This window comes from Lagenorhynchus albirostris, chromosome 14, assembly GCF_949774975.1.
Source record: "Lagenorhynchus albirostris chromosome 14, mLagAlb1.1, whole genome shotgun sequence".
NCBI classification, from domain to species: domain Eukaryota; kingdom Metazoa; phylum Chordata; class Mammalia; order Artiodactyla; family Delphinidae; genus Lagenorhynchus; species Lagenorhynchus albirostris.
In genome coordinates, this window is record NC_083108.1 from 59,071,300 (window position 1) to 59,094,028 (window position 22,729).

At 44.7% G+C, this 22,729-nt stretch overlaps 2 protein-coding genes across 2 annotated transcripts in view; both read left to right on the forward strand.

Moving 5' to 3' along the window:
* Positions 1-566: 566 nt before the first annotated feature.
* On the forward strand, positions 567-1,984 carry TXNDC2 (thioredoxin domain containing 2). Its single transcript, XM_060170512.1, has 2 exons — positions 567-651; positions 876-1,984. Exons 1-2 carry the CDS (start codon positions 567-569, stop codon positions 1,982-1,984), a joined length of 1,194 nt encoding a protein of 397 aa, XP_060026495.1.
* A 14,298-nt stretch (positions 1,985-16,282) lies between these two features.
* Positions 16,283-22,729, forward strand: part of VAPA (VAMP associated protein A) — a 37,435-nt gene continuing 30,988 nt past the window's right edge. Inside the window, exon 1 of the mRNA XM_060170683.1 lies at positions 16,283-16,441. Within this exon, the coding sequence (XP_060026666.1) occupies positions 16,363-16,441 (79 nt within the window). The 5' untranslated portion in view covers positions 16,283-16,362. The remainder of the gene's footprint in view (positions 16,442-22,729) is intronic.

Genomic DNA, 22,729 nt, shown 5'->3' on the forward strand with positions numbered 1-22,729 from the left:
AGGACTTTGCAGAAGAGGGTAACATGGTTAAGAGGATGTTGATGGTTATGGTGGGTGAGTCATAAAGAGAAAGCAGGAGCTGGGGATCCTAGAGGGAGAGGGCAGGAGAGGTGATCTCAAGTTACCCACCCTGGCCAGGGCATCCGGCAAGCAGCCCAGCCCAGCCCAGTGTTCCGAGTATGGGCTCGGAACCTGCCCCCCCATGAGCTCTGAGACCTTGAGCGGGTCACATAACTTCTCTAAGACTCAGTTTTCTCACTTGTAAAGTGGGGATCATAATGGGACTTACCTCAGTGGTGTGTTGTGTCGTAGGAAATAATGGCTGTGAATTCATTTCAGGCACTGGGCACAGCCTCATGCACAGAGCAGCCCCCAAACCCAGGCTGTCATGAAACTGTCAAGGAGGACCCTTGTGAGAACAAAGAGGGCAAACCGGCTGTGAGCACCACCCGGATACAAGTTGTTACTCCTTGTATGACGTTCAGTTGGAAAAGGTTGCAGGGGATGCCCTCGCTGGCACTGTGAGGCATCTGTGAAGTAGGGGTGGGTTGCGACAAGGACCGGAAATGGAAAGTGATGAAGCTGGAGCCCCGGAAGAACCGGAAATGAGGCCAGTCAATCAGGCAGACATGAATGAAGGTGAGGCTACAGGTAAGGGGGAGGGAAGGGGAACCTATGCGCTAAGGGGGTTGGCTGCAGTGTCGCACTAAGCAGACAAAGTTGTAGTTAAACAAAACACCTCCATGAAGATTACATGTAATCGCATGCTGCTTGGCCTTCTGCTGAATGTGATTATGCAAATGAATACATCTGTTATAAGACTACATTCACGAGCTCTGAGAATGACACCCGTCTTCCTTGGAGTAGATGATCAGAATTATTTTGTTTCTTCTTTGGCATTTTTATTTTTTTACCCTTTTCTTCAGAAAGTCCATCATTACAGGTTCTATCCAGCCATGTGACACTCCTGGTCCCAGCACACACCCGGGAGGCCTTTGTCCATGAGGTCAGCAACGTTCAACACACACCTGCGGAGCGGTCTGAAGTCCTACAGGCCATGGACACACTCCCACCTGAGCAGGGCAGTGACACCCTCAGCTCCCCAGCCCAAACTATCCCCCCCAAGCAGGCTGACACCCCCAATTCCCCAACCCAAACCGTTCTGCCTGATCAGGCTGACACCCTCAATTTCCCAGAAGAAACCATCCCACCAAAAGAGGGTGACATTCTCAATTTCCCAGCCAAAATCATTCCACCCAAGCAGGCTGACACCCCCAACTCCCCAGCCGAAATCATTTCACCAAAGAAGGGTGACACCCCCAGTTCCCCACTCAAAACCATCCTGTGCAAGCAGGCTGACATCCCCAGTTCCTCAGAAAAAAATACCTCGCCCAAGCAGGGCAATACCCCCAATTTTCCAGCAAAATTCATTTTGCCCGGGCAGGGCCACACCCACAAGCTCTCAGCCATTCTATCCAAGCTGTGTGACACCCTAAAGTTCTCAGCCAAAACCGTTCTGCCCAAGGAGGGTGATGCCCCCAAGTCCTCAGCCGAAACCGTTCTGCCCAAGGAGGGTGACACCCCCAAGTCCTTAGAAGACACCATCCAGCCAATAGAAGGCAACCTGCAGTCAGCAGATGAAGCCATGGAGGTCCTGGAGGAGGACCTGGTGAAGGTGATCCTGAGCAAGGAAGACTTCGAGGTGGCGCTGAAGGAAGCTGGGGAGAGACTGGTGGCTGTGGACTTCTCGGCCATGTGGTGCAGGCCTTGCAGGTCAATCAAGCCCCTTTTCCGGTCCCTGTCCATGAAGCACAAGGATGTGGTGTTCCTGGAAGTGGACGCTGATGAGTGTGAGGGGCTGGCGAAAGACTGCAATATCGTTTGCGTCCCAACCTTTCAGTTTTATAAAAAAGAAGAAAAGGTGGGCGAATTTTCTGGTGCCCTTAAGGAAAAACTCGAGACATTCATTACAGCATTAAAGTGATTGTGTGTTCCAAAAGCATTAGGAACAGTCGGCTGTTCATAGCTTGTGATTTTTTATTTACAAAAAAAGATGAGGGGTAACAAAAGTGTGTGTCCAAGTGGCACCTGCATGTGCATCAGAAACAGTAGCTCAACCCCTTCCAAAAAGCAGTCAAAGCCCTAACGCCTATTGTGACTGTGTTCTTGTTGATGGGACAGTGTTGATATTAGAATTTCCTTTGGTGGAGATATTGGAAGTCCAGTTGTCCCCTATTTTTTAATCTTGATTTTTTTTTTCACTCACTCTTGAAAATTCAGCTCGTGTAATCCTAGTGGCAACGCTGGAAATTTAGACAGTTTTTCTGTAGAAGGACATGTTTTAATGATGAGTGGAAATTTCTGATGTTCACATACCTTTGGGATATCTGATAAGAAAGTAAAGAATTTGAAGGATTCACATATGTCTAACCTCCTTCATGTGCGGGAAGTGCTATGGAGGCCTCAGGAAATGTCACGGGCTCCACAAACATCTAGGGGATTCTTTGGTATCAGAGCTGAGACCAAGGCCATGTTTCCAGATTTCAAGTTCAGGCTTCTTTCTACTGATCCAGGCTCACAAAAAAGCTCAAAGCTTCTGGTTTTCTCAGACCAAGAGATTTATGGTTCAAGTTTAAATTAGTGTGATCCTTGGTGCCATTATGACATCAGCAACCTAGTAGCAGAGTTCCTGCTTTGTCATCCCGGTAACTGGGTTTCTGATACCTGTTCTCAGATGTCTCAGAGTGTGTGTGTGTATACACATATATATTGTGCATATATGCATATATTTAATATATACAATTTGGTGAGTTTGGACATATGCATACACACGTGATACCATCACCACCATTGAGGTAATAAACCTACCCATCATCTGTTTCCACAACTTTCCCTGTGTGTCCCTTTCCTTGGTGTGTGTGTGTGTTAAGAACACTTTGCATGAGATCTACCCTCTTACCACATTTTAAGTGTACTATAGCATATTAACTACAGACACTATGCTGTCCAGCAAATCTCTAGAACGTATTCATCCTGGATAACTAATTTTATACCCACTGAACGACAACTCTGCATTTCCCCCCATTCCCTGTCAGCCACTGTCTTATCTTCTGCTGATCTAGAATGTTTTAAAGAATTTGAGGGCTTCCCTGGTGGCGCAGTGGTTGAGAGTCCGTCTGCTGATGCAGGGGACACGGGTTCGTGCCCCGGTCCGGGAGGATCCCGCATGCCGCGGAGCGGCTGGGCCCGTGAGCCATGGCCACTGAGCCTGCGTGTCCGGAGCCTGTGCTCCGCAACGGAAGAGGCCCGCCTACCGCAAAAACAAAACAAAACAAAAGAAAACAAACAAAAAACTGATTCCAGTTGGGCAGCGCCAAACCGTTAATGGTTGGGAGGCTCAGCCGACAAGAGCTGGGGAAAGACTGACACGGAGAAGGTGGGGAAGCAAAGCAAGGAAATGGTTGGACTGCTGCAGCCTGAAGCCTGGTTGGCTGTGATCCTCAGGTTTCAATTTCTTACCCGTGAGGCATCTCAGGCTTTGGTTTTGGTTGGCTTGCACAGGCCACCAAAGCCCTGGAGCCACTTCTGCCTAATGGGCTCCTTGTTTAGTTGCTTTAACAAGGGCTACAGGCCAGAGTCCTCCTGGAGCAGGCTGTGGGGTCTGGGTTACATGCCTTCTAAGGGTCTGGCTAGACAGAGGGCCTTCCTTCCCCCAGTCAATGCTTATAAGGCATATGGGGACCAGGAAAGCAGGACTCTGCTCTTCCAAATTCACTCAGAAATGAAAAATGGAAACAAGAGAATAAAAAGGTCCAAATACGAAGAACAGGATGATCCCTATTTTATTTGAAAATGGAATAAAAAGCATCAAGTGTTGTCACTGGCTCTCTCTGTATGCATATTTTTTCTTTCATTCTATTTTTTTCCGCTTACTTATAATAGAAGAAAAACAAACAAACAATTAATAGAGTACTTTGGAGACCCCAGTTGCTTAGAAACTGCTGGGAAATATAAAATTTGGAAGGACAAAGCAAAGGGGAGTGAGCACGCTGGCCCAAGGTCACGGATGCTCTGGTTCTGTGTTCCAGTTGTGCACTCTGGGCCTTCCCGGCTTTCCAGGACAGATGGTCATAGAGACTAAATCAGTAGCAGTTCTTCTTTTGGAGATGAACTGCCTTGGTGATCTTGGGTGTCGTGGGGGTAGGTGATATATTCGCTTTTTGGTGGCAAGTGACGGAAACCCAACTCAAACCTGCTCCAGCAAAAATGGAGGGAGTACTGGATCTTGAAAGTGGAGATTCTAGGGGGACAAACTGCTTCAGGTGGGTATGAGTGTTCAAACAACAGCATCAGGACCTGATGTTCTCCACCTCTTGGCTCTGCTGCTCGTGTTGATTTTAGCATCACTTGCTTCGCTGGCTTGTGAACACAGATAAAAAGTGAGCCTGTTTCCTAATAAATCAAAGTCCCTGGGAAGACTCTGACTGTCTAGTCATATGCCAATCCCTGTACCATCCTGAGTACTTGGGGGAGACCTTGCAGGCCTGGGTCAGTGCCATGAAAGCATCAAAGCTAAGCAGGACCACGGGGGCAGGGGGAGGAGGGAAGAGGTGCTGGGCAGACTCGTGTGTCTGCTGCAGGGGATGGCGATGACGTTGGACACACTGCCTTGGACCAAGGGCTACACCAAGAATGTGGTCAGCGTCAATCAATTCCCAACCTGATAAGAAGATGCTGTGCACTTACCCAGTGCCTTTCAAACACCCCTTCTCATTTCATTGTAATCCAGTCTGATTTCCTTAAGTCTGTATCTATAGGACTTAGAAATCAATACACTCCGTGCCTTATTCAAATGACAAGTTATCTTATGGTAACACTTGAGTTTCGCCAAAGATGGCATACGGAATATGAATCCAAAGACAGCATGAAACACTTAGCAACTAGATACTCAGAAAGATGCAAAGGATATGAACAAGGTAAGACAGTTTTGGGGTCTAAGTGATGCTTTAGAAATTTATTTTTCTGTATGAGCAATTTGATTTCATAGTGGGGATCTATACAGACTGTTCCTTGGATTCTCAACACGTTTGTCTTTTTGAGGCAGAAATGTTCAAATAAATTATACTTAGCAAATATGGAAAAGATGTGGTATATTGTTGCTTAGAGAATTCCATTGTGATCTGGGGCAGGTTTTTAAGATCTTGCAAGGGAACTGTGAAATGGTACATTCTATGGAGATAGAAGTTAACTAAAAAACAAAATAAACCAAAAAGTACAAGGAGAAGATGGCTGCAAATTCTGAAATAATAGTGACTCCTTAATCAGGAGATCCTTCAACACCCATGGTAAAAAGTGTCAACCAGGGCAACAATGACACACACTGGGATCAGCATAGCAGGGATCCAGGTAAAGCCTCACGGTTTAGGAAAATCAGGATTTTTTCAAATTCTAGAATGGAAAAAAATGATTGACGTGAATATGAAAAAATGGAAAGCGGTGCACATGAAGTTAAGGTTGGTAAAAAGGCAGTGATTGAAACGGAAGAAGGTGAATTGTGAAAACTGAAAGAAAATGTGATCATTCTGTCGCCTATGGATAGGAAGTGTAGTGCTTTTATGCTCACATGTTGAGTCATCTTCTTTTAGGTTAAGATGGCGACTTCAAGCAAGAGTGAGACCTGGCATGGGAAGCTCGGAGAGGAGCAGGGTCGTTCTGGCATCGAAGGTGTCTGTGGACTTGATTGCTGCTTTCACTAAGCACCCCGGGGGGTCTCCGGCCTTCGGAGACCACTTACTGGTGGGGCTTGAGGAGGGTGGACAGAAGGGCTGCTTCTCTCTCCGTGCCCCATGGTCTTTGAAAGGCAAAGCTAAATGCAGGTCTAATGACTCATAGATCAATATCTTTCAGGGACATTAGGACAACTTGGAGGAAGTCACCAGTCAGCTAATGATTCTCAGTGCAGAAATGTCAGAAGAGGCTAGCCGCCTCCCAGAGACAGCTTTAAAGAAGATTTCCTTTAAATCATGCCAGTTAACAAGGGCCAGCCTATAGTGTGTTGTCATGACTGGAACTGGAGCAGCCTCTCAGTGAAACGATTCAACATTAGTGGATTTGAGTGAGCTCCTCCCCGTGTCCATCCCCTTAAATAATTTGATCTCTCCCTCTGAGGGTGAAATCACTCGTATGATAAAGATGATTACTTTCAAATAATCTCTGCTTTTGCATCTGAGGTTTTTAAAAAAGCATTTACAAAGCCAAATTATAATCCCACTTTATTTTGGATTGCTACATTCATATATGTCTATAGATGTAAAAATGCTAAAATAAAATGGGTAGATGTATATGTTGCGTACCAGCAGCCATTGTGCCTCCTCTTCAAGCCCCATCCATGGTACCGATTCTTTCCTTGTGTGCTGTAAAAAGAAAGGGGCCAAGATTTATTATGTGTGGTTCAGACACTAAACATGTTTAGAGTTGATATTCAGGTTGAAGGCAGAAAGATGGGTGCATACGTCAGAAATGAGCTCTATTCAGAACTGACAGAGAAACTGTTTCGAATGAGGTGAATATTTGGAAACCACAGGCCATCCTCTGGGAAAACTGTTTACAGGTACATGGGGTACCAAAAACTCCTCTGTTTCCAATTAAAATTAATAAATTGATTTCTAATTCTCAGGATTCTTCTCTACCTCATTGACTTGCTTAAATGTGAGATCTTGATAACCCTTGTTTATTCTCTTGGATGGAGATTCGATGCCTTTCCAACAATTCAAGTGAAACACAACCAAACGTCCCCTCTCCAGGAGGGAAGAGTTGAGCTGACCAGCAGGGGCATGGAGAGTTCCTGAAGGTCAAGGGCAAGCAGAGGTTTCTCATCTCAGGCAGCAGAGGATGCCAACAAGCTGAAAATGAAGCAGTGAAGATGAGACCCAAGAAACCGGGAGGGGACTGCAGAAGTTTCTGAAGCCATAAGGGTGATCTGTGGGTAAAAAAGTCAGAACCTGGTTACCGGACATGGGAACAAGATGCGCTCAGGGAAGATGACGGGGCAAGGGGTGGGAAGTGGAGGAGGTTGTCACCTGGGACAACCAGGGATGAGTGGGGCACAGGTATGGTGCAGAGGTGGGTCACCCTGGGTTCAAGGGCCGTAGTCAGGGTGGACAAGATCTTGGCATTTGAGTGCTGCCCTAGCTATTGCACTTACACTTATGATTTCTTAAGTAGGTCATGGGGCTACACCAGAAATCTGAAACTGTATTGCTTATGAAAGTTTGAGAAACTGGATGGCTGTAACTAGATTATGTTTACCAATCTCACTCTAAATTAAGTCATAGGATGGGTGGCCAAAAAGTCCATCTGAAATACAAGATGTTTAATCCTGTAATGGGGTTTGCTGTCTTTGCTGTCCCTTGATTAAAGACAAAGCATAGTTTACATATATATATATGTATGTATATTCTTTTCCATTATGCTTTACCACAGAATATCAAATATAGTTCCCTGTGCTATACAGTAGGACATTGTTATTTATCCATCGTATATATAATAGTTTGCATCTGCTAATCCCAAACTCCCAACCCTTCCCTCCCTCCCCTCCCCTCCCCCTTGGCAACAACACGTTTGTTCTCTATGTCTGAGAGTCTGTTTCGTAGATAAGTTCATTTGTGTCATATTTTAGATTCCACATATAAGTGATATCATATGGAGTTTGTCTTTCTCTGTCTGACTTACTTCATTTAGTATGATAATCTCTAGGTCCATCCATGTTGCTGCAAATGACATTATTTTATTCTTTTTTATGGCTGAGTAGTGTTCCATTGTATATATGTACCACATCTTCTTTATCCATTCGGAAAGATGACCTATAAATGTTCATTAACACATTCATTGGAAGGCAGACAAGGCTATAGGAAAATAGGAGATTGCAAGGTGGTGTTTGAACAGAAGGCATTTCTGGGACTTCACCCTGGATGGGTGAAAGGGTACGTGCGGGAACAGAGGAGCAGTTAGCCGAGGGGAGCTGCCCCAATAAAAAGCCACGTTCCTGTGCTCAGTCCAGAATCCACTGGTGGAAGAGATGGCTAAGTCCCCAGGAGGAAGGAAAGAAACACTGTGCGATTCCCTCAGGACTGCCCAGAGGGACCTCTGGCCATTGACTCAGGTCACTATACAATGCGGAGAAGGAGGTACCCAGACTTTCCTAGGGTTGTTGGGCCAGTCTCAGCTGACATGGATACCGGAGATCTGAAATGCCACCTGTGTGTGCCCCTCAGCCTTTCCTCACCTCAGAGTCCTGGCTTAAGGGTGCCTTACAGTTGGCCCCTTATGGCCACACATCCACCTGACAGTCATTTTCCTGGGCCATGAGTGTGTAACTGTCATCGCATAGTTTCATAAAAGAGAATGTACAATCAGGGACAAAGCATCCTTTACTACACTGCTAACATGCAGTAATTTATATGTAAATATAAATTCTGGAATTTATGTACTCATTTCCACGATTACTAGGTCGTCCGGGCAGGCACAGTCTAATCACACCTTAATGTATTTCTTCTGAAACTGAACCAAACTAGTAAGATGCATGAGTGATAAACCACACATTATCCAGGCTGTACTTTACACGGAACTACAGAAACTTAAAGGACGAGTCATTCACGTTAAAATCCACAGCTCGCATCTGAATTGTGATTTCATTTCCATTCTTTAGCTTGACAGTCCTTCAAAATTCATGATTCTCTTGATCTTCGGCCAGATTAAAAATAGGAATAAGTATATCCCGTTTGCCACGTGTTCGTTTTATTTGTCTGAGCTTGTCAAATCACCTGGGCCAGGACAAAGGGGAAGAAGCATCCTGGCTGACGGCTCAGCCTGCTTGCTGACTCTCGCTTGTCCTGAAGGTGAAACCGGCCAGAGCAGGGGATGGCTGCTGCAGTGGAGCCTGGATATGTGTGTCACGTGTCTTTGCCAGCAGGCTCCAGCCCTGGGGGTCAGTCACTTAAAGGGAGGTGGGGGGAAGTAAATAGCGTGTGAAAAAGATAAGCCATGCATGTGTGTTTTCAAGGGTTCCAGTAGTTTTTTAAAATCACATCTGTAAGGAAGTAAAATCTTGTGAACCACTGAGGCTAGGATAAATTAAATTCCTCAGAGCCTTTTTAAAAAAATGGAAATATAGTTGATTTACAATGTTAATTTCTGTTGTACAGCAAAGTGATTCAGTTATACATATATATACATTCTTTTTTAAAATATTCTTTTCCATTATGGTATATCATAGAATATTGAATATAGCTCCCTGTGCTATAGAGTAGGATCATGTTTATCCATTCTATATATAATAGTTTGCATCTGTCTCAGAGCCTTTTAATTCCAAAGAGATCCTCCATCTGAGGAAGCAGCTCAGTGAGTGTCCATGATATAGCCATGTAATTGCATTGGACTAAAATTAAATCTACGTACTTGGCTTCAACTGCTAATAAACCTATAACAAATAGACAATGGCTAGAGCCATGGTACCAAGTAAAATGCTAAGGACATTTACAGTGTTGGATGCTTCCTCTATCACGCTGTGCTATGAACTTGGTGTACATGTTTCATGGTACAAACTCTCCAGGTGAGAGAGTCCATGGGGGTCAGTGGGGTCCGGCCATACCTCCACACTGACTTGAATGAACCGTGACTCTAGGGTCCCCACCCACCTCGCAGGTGCTCCGGTTGTGGTGAGTGAACACATCACATCCATGTTTAGAATGAACTTTTCAGGTTCCTGATTGGTGACTGCTCAGGCCCCGCTAGGCTGGGTTTGTACTTAATCCTGGGGTCACCCAGCCTTCATTCGGGCTACAGGCATAAACCACTCCTTGAGGACTACAGGTCCTTATTTATATCTGCATTAAAAGGTGACCCCCCCCAAATGCATTCATATTCCTATTTTTTAATCTCATGACTAGGAACTTAATATGCTGATGAGATATAGTCCAGACTTAGGCAACAGCACAAAGTTCAACAGGAGAACTAAAGAGAATTCCTTTGGGAGTAACTCTGCCAGATTGTGCTATTGAGTCTCCAGTGGTGACAGTTCAATTTTTTTTGATTTATTATTTTCTTTAGATAAAGTTATGATTCTAGTTATCCCAAGCTATATAACCTCTAAAAAGGGAGCCAAAAATGGACATTCATGCATGCCTAAGAATGAGCAATTATGAAGTTAATAACAGCAATGGTGACATTTACTGGGCACTTACGAGTGCCAGGTATTGTGCTCAACCATTTACAAGTATCACCTCATTTAATTTTCACAACAACCCTGGGAGGTAACTAGTTGTTTATCCCCTTAGAAGTGAAAGGCCAGGAATTGAACCCAGATTGGAGTGAGCCTAAGCTCAGATCCCCAATATTGTTTAAAATGGCCAGGAAAAGTGAGGTAAAAAGAGCCCTTGAGACAGCAGACAACCAGAACACTGTTACAGATGGAAATGATTAACCATGTGTGCTAAACAAAACCAATACTTTTATTCTTTTATTTTATTGGGGTAAAATATGCCTAACACGAAAACTACCATTTTAACCATTTTTAAGTGCACAGTTCAGTGGCATTAAGTACATTCACATTGCTGTGCCACCGTCATCATCATCACCTTCAGAACTTTCTTCACCTTCTCAAATGAAACCCTGCACCCATTAAACACTAACTCCCCCTCCCCCTCCCCCAGCCCCTGGCCACCACCATCCTACTTTCTGTCTCTATGAATTTGACTACTTTAGGTCCCTCATATATTACAGTAAATGGAATCATACAGTATTTGCTTTTTTTTTTTTTTTTTTTGGCCACACGGCTTGTGGGATCTTAGTTTCCTGACCAGGGATTGAACCCCGGCCCTCGGCAGTGAAAGCACCGAGTCCTAACCACTGGAGTGCCAGGGATTCCCAAGAATCATACAGTATTTGTTCTTTTGTGTCTGGCCTCTTTCACTTAGCATAATGTCTTCAAGATTCATTTGCATTGTAGCATGTGTTAGAATTTCCTTTTCAAAGCTGAGTAATATTCTGTTGTATGTGTATACCATATTTTGCTTATCCATGCTTCCAACTTTTTTGTTCTTAAGAAAAAACAAAAACGCTTTAGGAAAATAAATGAAACGTTCTAGTAGAAAATCTTAGAAAGGTAAGTGTGTGTGTGTGTGTGTGTGTGTGTGTATTTACCTGGCCATAAAAAAATGCCATGATCTTGAAGTGGTCAGATATATTTGAAGCACTTCCTAGCTCTCCCAGAGTTCATTATTTTCAGCTCCTACTCGTAACGCACGTCACGCATTGGATGATACTTGCTTAAGTCCACTTAGACCATCAACCTCTTCAGTACCGAAATCAAGTATTGGTTTCCTTTGTGTCTGCCCGAGCCTGTGCGATAGAGCACTTTGTCCCAAACAAGACATCAAGTAACAGCTGGAATAAATGAATACAAAGAAACCAAGGCTCATTATTTTCAGAAAACCCTAGAAAACTCTCTTTTGTTTATGAAGTATCTCATTAAGAAGATAACATTTGGTTGTGGATTTAAATGTCCAACAACTTATATAAACGTATGGCTGATATTTCAAAGGGGATATCAAATTGTGGGATCTATCATACAACAATCATTTAGTAAAAGCTTACTATTTGCCAGGCACCATGCTGAACACTTTGTACTCATGAGCAATATTAAATAGCAGTTGGACTGTTGCCATTTTATAGATAAGGTCATGAGTTTAATTGCATGACAGGGCAAAAAGTGATGAAGCCTGGATTCCAGTCTGCTGATGAGCAAATCTGTGCTCTCCACCCAGTGTCTACTCCAGGTTTTGATAGGTCAGAGACTAGAAGGGGTCAGATAAGGTCAGATGTGGATTTATTGCTCATAGGCATCCTTGGATTTCTTCTTGGTTGGTTTCCTTTAGGAATAACTGTATTTGTGGGAGAAAACACATTATTAACTGCAAAGAATCTGGTGCTTTACAGGTGCTCTGATCTTTGTAATCTAGAGAAAGAAAATGGAATAAGCAGGAGGAGAAGGTACATTCAATGAACAAGGATGGATTTAGGAAAGTGTACAATTTTTGAGACCAGAACTATTGACCCAAACAATCCAAGGATACTTATACACGCCCCTCCTGCAGTTGCTGGTGTGAAGAGCCTCACTTGGTGAGGCTACAGGAGATGGACACTCTCATAAGTTCCCGATGGAAGTGGGAACGGCTGCAACCCTTTGGATAAAATGTGTGCAATATATATCGAAATAGGAAATAGCCTTGATCTAGTGGTCCCATCACTGGGCATCTCCCTGCAGAAATAAAAGCATCCTATGATAAGGATGCGTGTATAAGGACGTTTATTGCAGTGCTGTTTGTTGTGATAAAAGTCTAGATCCATTTACACGTTCATCAATAAGGGAACAAATGGTACCATAGTAGGGTAATCTAATCTATGGATTCAGCTATTAAAAAACTGAGTTAGATCTTTGCCAATTGACCTGATATCCATAATATACTGTCAGGTGAATAAAGCAACTGCATATGGTTTTACATATTTTACAAGAATTCTTATGAAGAAACACAAAACCCAAATAGCTATGTTTTCGTAACTATGGATAAAGTTCAGGAGTGGTACACAACCCAGGCAGTTAGCATTGGTCACTCCAAGTGGAGTGAAAATTGGGAGGTATAGGAGGAAACTTTTTATTCATATGCCTTTGGGTTGTGTCACTTGTTACAATAATCACACATTGCTTTTACAGAATAACAGATTAATTGAGAAAACATTCTTCAAATGATTTTTCATAAACAAAGATTATTCCTCTTATAGTTTTAACTGCTTTACATAGTCACACAAAGAAAAAGTCCCGGGCTAAGTTTTTTTCTAACTCTTCTTCCAGCCTTGATTTTATCTGGTGAAGCTTCCACCTGCCTGCTCTTGGAATCTCTATTTCTCAGGGAAGTCTGACAAATAGGCTACAACAAGCACCCGCATCGTACCACACTTCCATGAGCACTGCATCCCTATCATGCTTCCCGACCTCCTGCATGTTTCAGGTGGTTGTCACTCTCTACCAATCTATATGTTTTAGAAAGAGCCCACGGTGTGCAGTGACTGTGTTTCGTTCCCGTTGTAGCCCCAGCGTCCCCCTTTTACTCCGTGGGGTGGATGGCTCCCCGTCCTCACCTTACAGGACCGCTGAGCAGATTGCTACACCACTGACCTCCTTCTTGGTCCGCTCCTGGCTTCCCTGACGCCTCCTTCTCCGCAGCCCTCTATTATCACAGGCAGGATGCAACGCAACAGGGGGAATTAGGTGCTTACACGGTCTGGGGAGGGGAGGAGGGACGGGCTTTCCAGGAATGACTCCCAGGGCCAGACCGAGCCGCTCCACAGGGCAGCTGCTCCCTCCCATGCTGCACGCCCTACCTCTGACCCAGGGATCTGGAAGCTGCACTCAAGCAGGAGCCGCTGCTCCTGCTGACCCTGAAACAACTTACCGCCTCTGGATACAGGAAGTTAGTGACTGGGTGCTGGAACGCTGCTGCAGAAAGCTTCCAGGCTGCCTCGGCAGAAAACAGACAGGGGAAGGAAGCCGGCCTCCGTCTCACTTTTAAATGTCCCAGGAGTGTAACTCACTGGTGGAACTTATTCCAAGAACAGAATCCTACTTGCAAAGGAGCTATTTCACATTTGTCTCTCTTGCTTGGATGTAAGCCTGTAAGGGCAGAGACCATGTTTACTGGCTCACCACTGAATCACCCATCACATGCCAGGCACAGCAATCATTTAACATTTAACAATGATAAGGTAACAGTGCTGGAACGAGGCACTATTCTAAGCTCTTTGTGTGTATTAACTCATTTAATTCTCACAACAAACCTCGGTTGTAGGTTTCGTTATCCTTCCAAATTTACAAATGTACAACAGGCACAGAGAGGTGAAGTAAGTTGCTATGACCACATAGCAGAAAATGGTGCTTGAACCCAGCCTGTACTCTGTATCCTTCTGCCTGAATGTCTGCTGAAGGTACGCTCATTTAAATGTTTACTGAGTTGAATTACGCAGAGGATTGATCATAAACAAATTCATAATTATAGACCACCTCTAGAGTAAAGGTTAACATATTTAACTATGGAGAAGAAGGTAGTTGTACTTTGTTACCATTTGTACTGGAGATTGGTGGGTTTTTTTAATTATTATTATTATTGCCAAACGCATAAGAGATAATCTGTGCAAAGGTGAAAATTATTCATGATTCAAGTAGGCTGAAGTAATATTCAAGGACTTCATACCTCTTAGCCTCATGAAAACTTGGGAGTTAGAGAGTATATGCTTGAGTATATTTTTTGCTAATAACTTATTAAGGGATCTTTACGTAGCCACATTAATCAATGTAAAAATGAACATTGGGTCCCTGTTTCTCCATTCCAAACAATAGATGTCAATTACATTTAAAATTGTTGCCTTAATGACTTTTGGGTGTCATTTTTCGTGGCTTTGGGAAGAGCAAAAATGCAGAGTAGAAAATTGTGCGACTTCCCTCCCCCACCTTCCTCCCCCCTCTATTTACTGACATAAGACGCTCTCACCTGTGTTTTCATTTCCATATTTAACAACAAAAGTAACACTTGCTAACTGTTATAAGGTTGTCCTGAGTAGCTGTGTTGTTTGTAAAGTTCTTGGAACTGTTAGAAGAAAGGTATTAATACCAAAGCACAAACCACTTAAATAGTGCACTATTGAATGAGGGTATGCTGTGCTCTAAAATAGTAATAGGCGAATTATTCCAAGCTCCCATCCTCCGAGGTCTTCCATTGCTCTCCTTTGGCACAGTCTGGTACGAATGCTAGGTTGGCTGTTCTGGAGAGCTATTCCCAGCTGGGGTCCGATGGCTGGACTGCTGTGAGAACGTAGACTTTGTGCCCGCGCCTAGGCCATGGTTCCATTTGTCTCATTTGTTTTCTAGACCCACTGGGCTGCTCCTTCATGGCAGCAGCATCAATTTGTCCTTTGTTTCGTGGTGGTTCCTAGGGATTTGAATTTGAGCAGCACTGTAACGGTTTATTTACGGCACATTCATTTTTTTCACGTTCTTGTCCCCTATTACCCTGGCAATCCGTTAAAGATTGGTCAGCAACTTTGCTGTTGGGATTTTTCTCCTTCGACTCAGTTTACTACAGGCTACCGTAAATGCTGCAGCTGGAATTCGTTGCCAACATGTGAACGTGACACTGTTTTGGTTTGGGCTTATCACTATCAGTCAAAACTGAAGAACAGATACGGCAACAAACGTTGTAGATTTTGACTTTTATTTCCAGTTTGATAACGTGTGCCTCGTCAGATCCCCAACTACGCGTCTGCTTCTTAAAGGAGGCGTGTTTCCTCTTCGGCTTTTGCATTACTGGAGACAATTCAGGAAGGAGGAGAGCTTGGACTGGAGAGCCATAGAATTTAGTTCTGCCGACGGAGGGATGGGTAGAATTAGGGAGCACGCTGACAGATCCACGCATGTTTTCCACAAGGCATCTTCTATATTTCTAATCAGGTGAACCTCGGGTCAGTCTCCGGAAGCTGTTTTTCTTTTTTAGCGCAAACGAGACACCCGCTGGGAACCAAAATGAGTGTTGGCGCGCCCCACCTCAGTCGACCCTTCTCCTTCCCGCCCGCTCACAGCCGGTACTACAACTCCCAGCAAGCACCGCGCAGCACCACAGGGGACCAGCTCCGGCGGAGGCCCCGCCCCACGCGGAGCATGCTGGGAGTTGTAGTCAACAAAGCCTGACCGCTCCTCCTGCTATTAGGTATTCCCTCCTGCTATTAGGTATGCCGTAGCGGGTTCTCCAGTCTCGCAACCCTAACTACGGCTAAACGGGACCGAGGATTGCGCCTTTTCGCCCGCCGTGCGCGCCGCATCCGTGCCCCAGAGCTGAGCTCCGCCCCGTCGACACCCGCTCCCTTGACAGCTAGGCTGGGCTCGGAGCGCGGCGGGCCGGGGGTGCGCAGGCGCAGCAGCCGGCCGCGCGGGGCGGTAAGGAGGGCGGGCCGGGCGCGAGGCCTCGCAGCAGCCGGGGCGCGCACGTAGGCACGCAGAGGCGTCACGTGGGGCGCCGAGGATCGCAGTGCGCGTGGCCGCGGCGGCTGGTGTGGGGTTGAGTCAGTTGTGAGACCCGGAGCTGCGGACGGGCGGGCGGCCCAGGGAGCCGGCGACAGAGCGGCGGGCGTGGGGTTCGGGAGCCGAGCGCTGGCCCCGCGTCAAGTCGGGCCGAGCCGCGCCGCAGCCGCCGCCGCCGCCGCCCCCCGCCCGCAGCCAGCGACCCGCCGCGGGCGCGCCCCCGCTCTGCGCTGTCTCCGATGGCGTCCGCCTCCGGGGCCATGGCGAAGCATGAGCAGATCCTGGTCCTCGACCCGCCCACAGACCTCAAGTTTAAAGGTGGGCAGGGGCGGCCGGCGGGAGGGGCGGACGGGCGGGCGGGAGGTGGCGGCCGCGCCCGGTGGGCCCCCTCCCCCGCCGCCCGCGCTCGGCCCCGCCCGCGGGGGTGCGCGCTCCCTTGCCTCCTCCCGCCCGGCGCGCCCGCCGCCATGTTGCGGCGCGCGGCCGCCTCGCTGCGGCGGCGGCCTCGTCCTTGGCCCGCGGGCCGGGGCGGGGTCCGGACGTGGGCGGCGGGGCGGGTGGGGGTGTGGGGGGGGTGTGGGGCGGGCGGCCGGGCGCGGGCCGGGCTCTGCGTCAGCGGGGACAGGCGGCCGGACGTCCTCCGCGCTGGGCGACACCTGCGCCGGGGCGACACCTGCACGTGGACTCCGGGGGCTGCTGGGCCCGAGGGAGCGCCTCGGGCGGGTTTCTCCTGGGGATGCTGAGGGCGTGCGGGGAGCCTGCGGGGAAGCGGGGTCCGTCCCAGCTCCCGTCACGGGGAGACCGAATCCGATTGCTTGTGCAGGAGTCCGTATCTTGTCCTTAATTCAGGGACTGTGCCGAGCACGGAGCCTGTGAGATGCGTGGCCGCTCTAGTGCTTAAATCAAATCCTTCGTTGTAGTCCAAGGTTGAGTCCGAAAAGAAAACAGATTGTTTTCCATAGGAAACGCTTTAAATAAGTTTAGGAGTTTTAAAATGTTGTATTCCGACGTTATGAGAGGAGTTTTGTATAAAGCCTTCATTTTGGGAGCTCTAGTGCGTTTCCGAATTTCTTTGAATGGAAATGTCAGTAAGCTGCTTGTTAGGTAAAGATTTGGTTTTAAGACAACTCCATGAAATATTAATATTTTGAGAGGCGCTAAGTGCATTTTATTGTAGCAAGTTTATGTGCGCGGCATGATTTTACATAGTGTTAGGCGAAAGGAAAAAAAAACTTTTGGGGAATCATGAATATAATGATTTAGATAATACCTAACTCAAATAGCTATTATCTTAGGGTGGAGGAATTTAATGTAAACCTTTATGGTGTGTGGTTCTTCCGAGAATTTTAGTATTTTGCTTTTATTTTTTGGGAGGCTGAGTTTACAGAGGAAGTTTCCTCTTCTGGTTAACCTATTGATGTTGCCATAAGGGACTTGGATGCCGTTAAAACTAGTTTTAGGTCAGGAAATGTTCGCAGAGTTTGATGCTTTCTGCTTAGAGAAGTTGTAATGTTTCCATAGTAAGACACTAGTAATAGCGAAGAGGCAAGTTAAAAAAACAACCAAAAACCCTACACAGTGACTTGCCAAATAGTTAACTCATTTAAGGTATTGAAGATTTACTAGCTATGATGATAGAACAGGTTCTTGTGTTATGGATGAAAGTAGTTCACAGGGCCTATTAAAGTTTGGACACAAGTTGACTTAAAAAAAAAGAGTTTCACTGGAAATTTTATAGGGACACACATTCACTTGGGCCATTTACTTAGCAAACACTAGTGAAAGCTTTGTGCTGAGACTTCCTTGGTGGTCCAGTGGTTAAAACTTCACCTTCTAGCGCTGGTCGGGGAGCTAGGTTTCCACATGCCTCACCGCCAAAAAACCAAAAACATAAAACAGAAGCAATATTGTAAGAAATTCAATAAAGACTTAAAAAAAACTTAAAAAAAAGATTTGTGTCATCTCTATATTTGATTAAGAGTATTCAACAATGAGTAATTTATTCAGCAGATGTCAGCTTACATTTGGGGATTCAGTGCTAAGCAAGGTGGAGGAAAGGTCCACAGTTAGTTTGGTTTAATGGGGTAAGCATACAATCAATAACAGTAAAATGTGCTAGGTTTTATCTCAGCCCTTGAAGAACTCCTAGACGGAAAAGACATATAGATGCTGTAACAGAGGCAAAACAAGTATGAGGAAAGAAGCCCCTTCTTCCTTCCTCCCCGCTTGCTTTAGGAAGCAGCTTGCTTTCAAATGGGGAAGGGGGAGGGCTGGTCAAGGGAATGGTTTGCTCCTTTACTGATGTGAGAGAAGGTTGGCTTGTACTTAAATACCCAGTGGGTTGCTGTGTGCTTCGGTTTAAAAGTGGGGTAATGGGGAGGATTGGGAAAGAGGAGGGGTAGGATGAATTGGGAAGTGACATTTGGTGTCATTTGAACTTCTTAATAAAAGTTATTCTTTTAGTCAAAGGTAAATAGATTGCTCTGATGGAAAGTTGTCTGTATTCCGAAGAGCAGTTCAACACTAAGTGAGGAGACTCAGTTAGAATCAACAATCTCTTTATGCTTCATTTGATGGTGGTATAAAAAGTCATTTAACTCTACCGTGAATTACCCGTAATTTTCAGTTTAAGTAAAAGTCTATTAAAGGATAGTTTTGCCAAATGTCACCTGCTGGTAGGTTTATTTGAATTAGTTTGATTTTACATTTGATTGAGATGGTTTCTCCAGGAGTGAGTCATTGAATCATTCTGAGGTTGGGTGGTGAATTTTTCTGTTATATGCATAACAGAGTCATCTTGATATGAATTATCATCACTGCACAATTGTGGAGAAGCAGAGAGCAGTTTAATAGACTTTCCACATACCTCTATTTTATTGAAGTTTATTGTTTTATACAATTGTTTATATGAAAAGACTTTTATAATGATGTCATGAATTCTAAAGTAGTTCTTTTGTTGCATTAGTAACAAAAAAGAGGTAGATATTTTCAAATTCTGTTTTTTAAGCCCTGGCAGTAATTTGACCTAGAATTCAGATTTGAAATTTGGTATTACATGTGAGAGACTTTTTTGGGGGGTCCTTAAAAATGTTTATTTACTATTATAAAATTTCTTCCTTTGTATTATACAACATTTTTATTTTTCCAACCTGTTAGTAATTCTAGAGGAGAGTGTGGAGAAGAAAGTTTAGAAAATGCTAAAATAAATTGTGAATGTATTCTTCCTCTTAATGATCAGAGAAAGAGGAAAATAGACTAAAACCACTGTATTGAAGGTGGCCCATAACAGTAACATCAGTAAAGAAAACTAAGCTCTCTGAGTGACGAGGGACCTGCAGTGTGTCAGCCAAAGCGTCTTTGAATAGCAGCACATCACGATGAAGAGGCCTGAGTGAGGATGGGGAATACTCCTCTTCTTGGTGGGTATTTGGCACATTTTTACGTATTTCAGATCACTCCTGTTTCACAGTGGCTACATCAAATCCCTGGGGTGATTCCGGCCCCCTCTCACCCCCCCAAATAGGACATGGCTGTCTTATTACACCATTCCTTAATAGTTTTCAACGAGCTCTCCACTGCCCACCAGATAAAAGCCTAACTCTTAGTGTGACATACAAGCCCTTCCGTGATGTGCTGTCTCCTCTTGTTACACCTGTTCGTCGGCACACGTCCACACTTTCGTCTCTGAGAAAGAAAACCCCTTCTCATATTTAAGCTTATTTGTTCTGCTATTTTTGCTGGTTAAGGTAAAAGTCTTTCATGACTCAGACCATGTTCCATCAGATATTTTCTTGGTCATATTTTCAACCACTGGCTTCTTCCTTTAAACATAAAAATGCACTTCAGTCTTTCATTTTGAAAACAAATAAGCCAACAAAATACTTCCTTGACTCCCAGCTCCTTGTGGTACTTGTCCCTCCTGTGCTTCATTTCCTTTGCAGTCAGACTTCTTGGAAAAGTAGTTCATGTTCCCAGTCTCCCTGTTCCTCTCCTCCTGTCCACTGTCCTCACAGCTTCCTGATTGCTACTGCAGTGGCCACTGCCACTTTCTCTCTCCCTTGACCTTTCTTTGGCACTTGCCATTATTGACAGTTCGTCTTTTTAAAAACTCGATTCATTTGACTTCTGTGATACAGTTGTCTTCTAGTTTTCTTCTTTGCTCTTTACTGTCTCATTTGTGACCTTTTTCTTAAATGCTCATGTTTCTGAGATTCTGACTTGGTTTCAACTTTATCTCACTCTGAACTTCCCTTGTTCAGGCTTCCTTGTTTCAAGGTCCTCTCTTTCCCCTGCTTGCTCTCTTTTTGCACACATTGGTACACTCCCAAATCTGTGTTGAATTCAGACTTAAAATCACCTTTGGAATACATACTAATTACTTATTGACATCTGGATTTGAATGTTGCTCAGACATCTCAAACTCCGCATATCCCAAACTGGTTTTTTACATTGATGTTAAGTGGGAGAACGGTACAGGTGTGGAGGTAGTGGAGTGATGTCATATTTGTAGTTAAGGAAACACTCTTGTGGTAGCAACATGGAGTAATATGGGAGGGAGAGATGAATTAGGCGGCTGCTGCTGTCCACGCAAGAGGTGACCGCTTGTGGGGTGGTGTTGGAGATGCAAAAAGTTAAAGACCGTAAAGCTGGTGAGACCCGGCGGTCTCTTAGGTGTGTGCACTGGGAGAGTGTGTCTTGAAGGCTCTGATTTCTGGCTTACACACCTGGAGAGAGGGGACAACAGGCACTGGCTGTCTTGTGAGAACGGGTGCGTTTTACCCAGGGGGAGTGGGGGAAGAAGGTCCCGATCTCCTTGGACAGGTTAGCTACATTTAGGTCCTTTCAGGGTTGTCATGAGGAGGTGAGTCGTAGGCCTTTGGTGGTACGGGCGTGTTAGGGCGTGTTACTCGGGAGCGCTCTGGGTTTGGCTAATTTCTTTGCTTCAGGTGACTCTCTTTCCCTTACTGGTCAGCAGCTGGTCTCCTTTTCTCTAGCATCCCCTCCCTCCGGCCTGTCATCTACATGGATGCTAGAAAGAACTACCCTTTGAAAGATGTACACCTGATACCGTTGCTCCCTGGGTGGAAGAACCTGCACCATTTTCCCATTATGCACTTGACAAAGCTCCACATCCACCGCCTGCCTCTTCATTTCTCTCCTGCCGTGGCTTTGGTTATATGAAACCATCTCCCCAGACGCTCTCAGCTGTTGCAAGCCTCTCCAGGTGCTCTTTTCAGAGTGTTGTCCTCCCTCCTGTCAGGCAGGCTTTCTCCACTTCAAGAGCCCCTTCCTCTTGTGCTGTCTTTGATTTTCCTGGGTCACTTGGTCACTGCCTTCTTCATGCCACTATCCAAGCTTGTGCTTGTCTGCAGTTACAGCACTCACCATTGTGTAGTATTTATGTTTACGTACTTTTCTCTCACAGTCTGTACTGTAAATTACTTGAGGATATGCTCATTTATTTTTATGTCCATAATAACAGGATCTGGCATGGGATGATTGTCCAGTGAGTGTTGATTGCACTAATAAGATTCAGATGATTTCTCCTGTAATTCTTATGTTTTCTGTCTTGGATCTCTTTTCAGTAGGGTTTTTCATCTGCCTTTTCAGGTACTTGTGTTTTCAGAGTTTTGTAGTTCCAGAAAAGGGTATTTTGTTAAGAGCTGACTAACAGTAGATACATGGTTCATTCTTTATGCTTCACCTTTTTCATTTGTTAAGTGAGAAGTGGGACTGGGTGATTTCTTGGGTGGTGGTCCGCCTGTCAGGGTTTGTGAACGTATATGACAGTTGAGTGCAAAAGGAAGACACAAGTTTTCCCTGCAAAAGGAAAACACAGTTTTTCTCTTTACATATGTAAAGAATTGGGAGACCTTGGTTGAGTTAAGTTCTGCAAAGTTTGGTATTTTGTGATTGTTAGTGTTGGTAATTTTGTTGTTGGTTTACTGTTAGATTTCCTTTAAGTAGGACCTTCCTTAACCATGCAGAGATGGTCTGTGAAGAGAATTTGTTAGCAAGGACCCTTTTATTTTCTCAGAGGCTCTTCCTGACTCTCTTTTTCTTGTTGCTTTTCTATCTTGATTGACATCTGGATGTCAAAGAACTGTTTTTCAGAGGAGATAGTGGTTAATACAGGATGGATCCTACTTTCCTTCATAAAAAGTTGGTTTAAAAGAAAATTACATGTTTGCCAGCTTATTAAACTTTACAGACCACAAAATGTAATATTATTTTGTATAACTACCAAAGAAAATTCTTGTTAAAAAAAGAATTAAATGCAAGAGGGGGTTATTTTTGAAAATGCTTGTTTCCTGGGTTTATTATAACTGAAAAGTGACTCAAATTAATCTGTTTAAAATTTCTTATGAAAACTTTCAAACATTCATAGAAACCTCTATACACTTAAAAAAAACCCCCAAAAACCTCTATACACTTAATGAAACCTCTATACTCTTAAATTTAATAATTTAATATATACTTAAGTTTAATGATTATTAGTATTTTACTGTGTTTTTTGGGGAGGCAGGGTTACCACAGTATTTTAAACAAATTCTGGCTGTTAACATCTCAAGCCTAAATACCTGAGCTTGCATTTCTGATAAACAA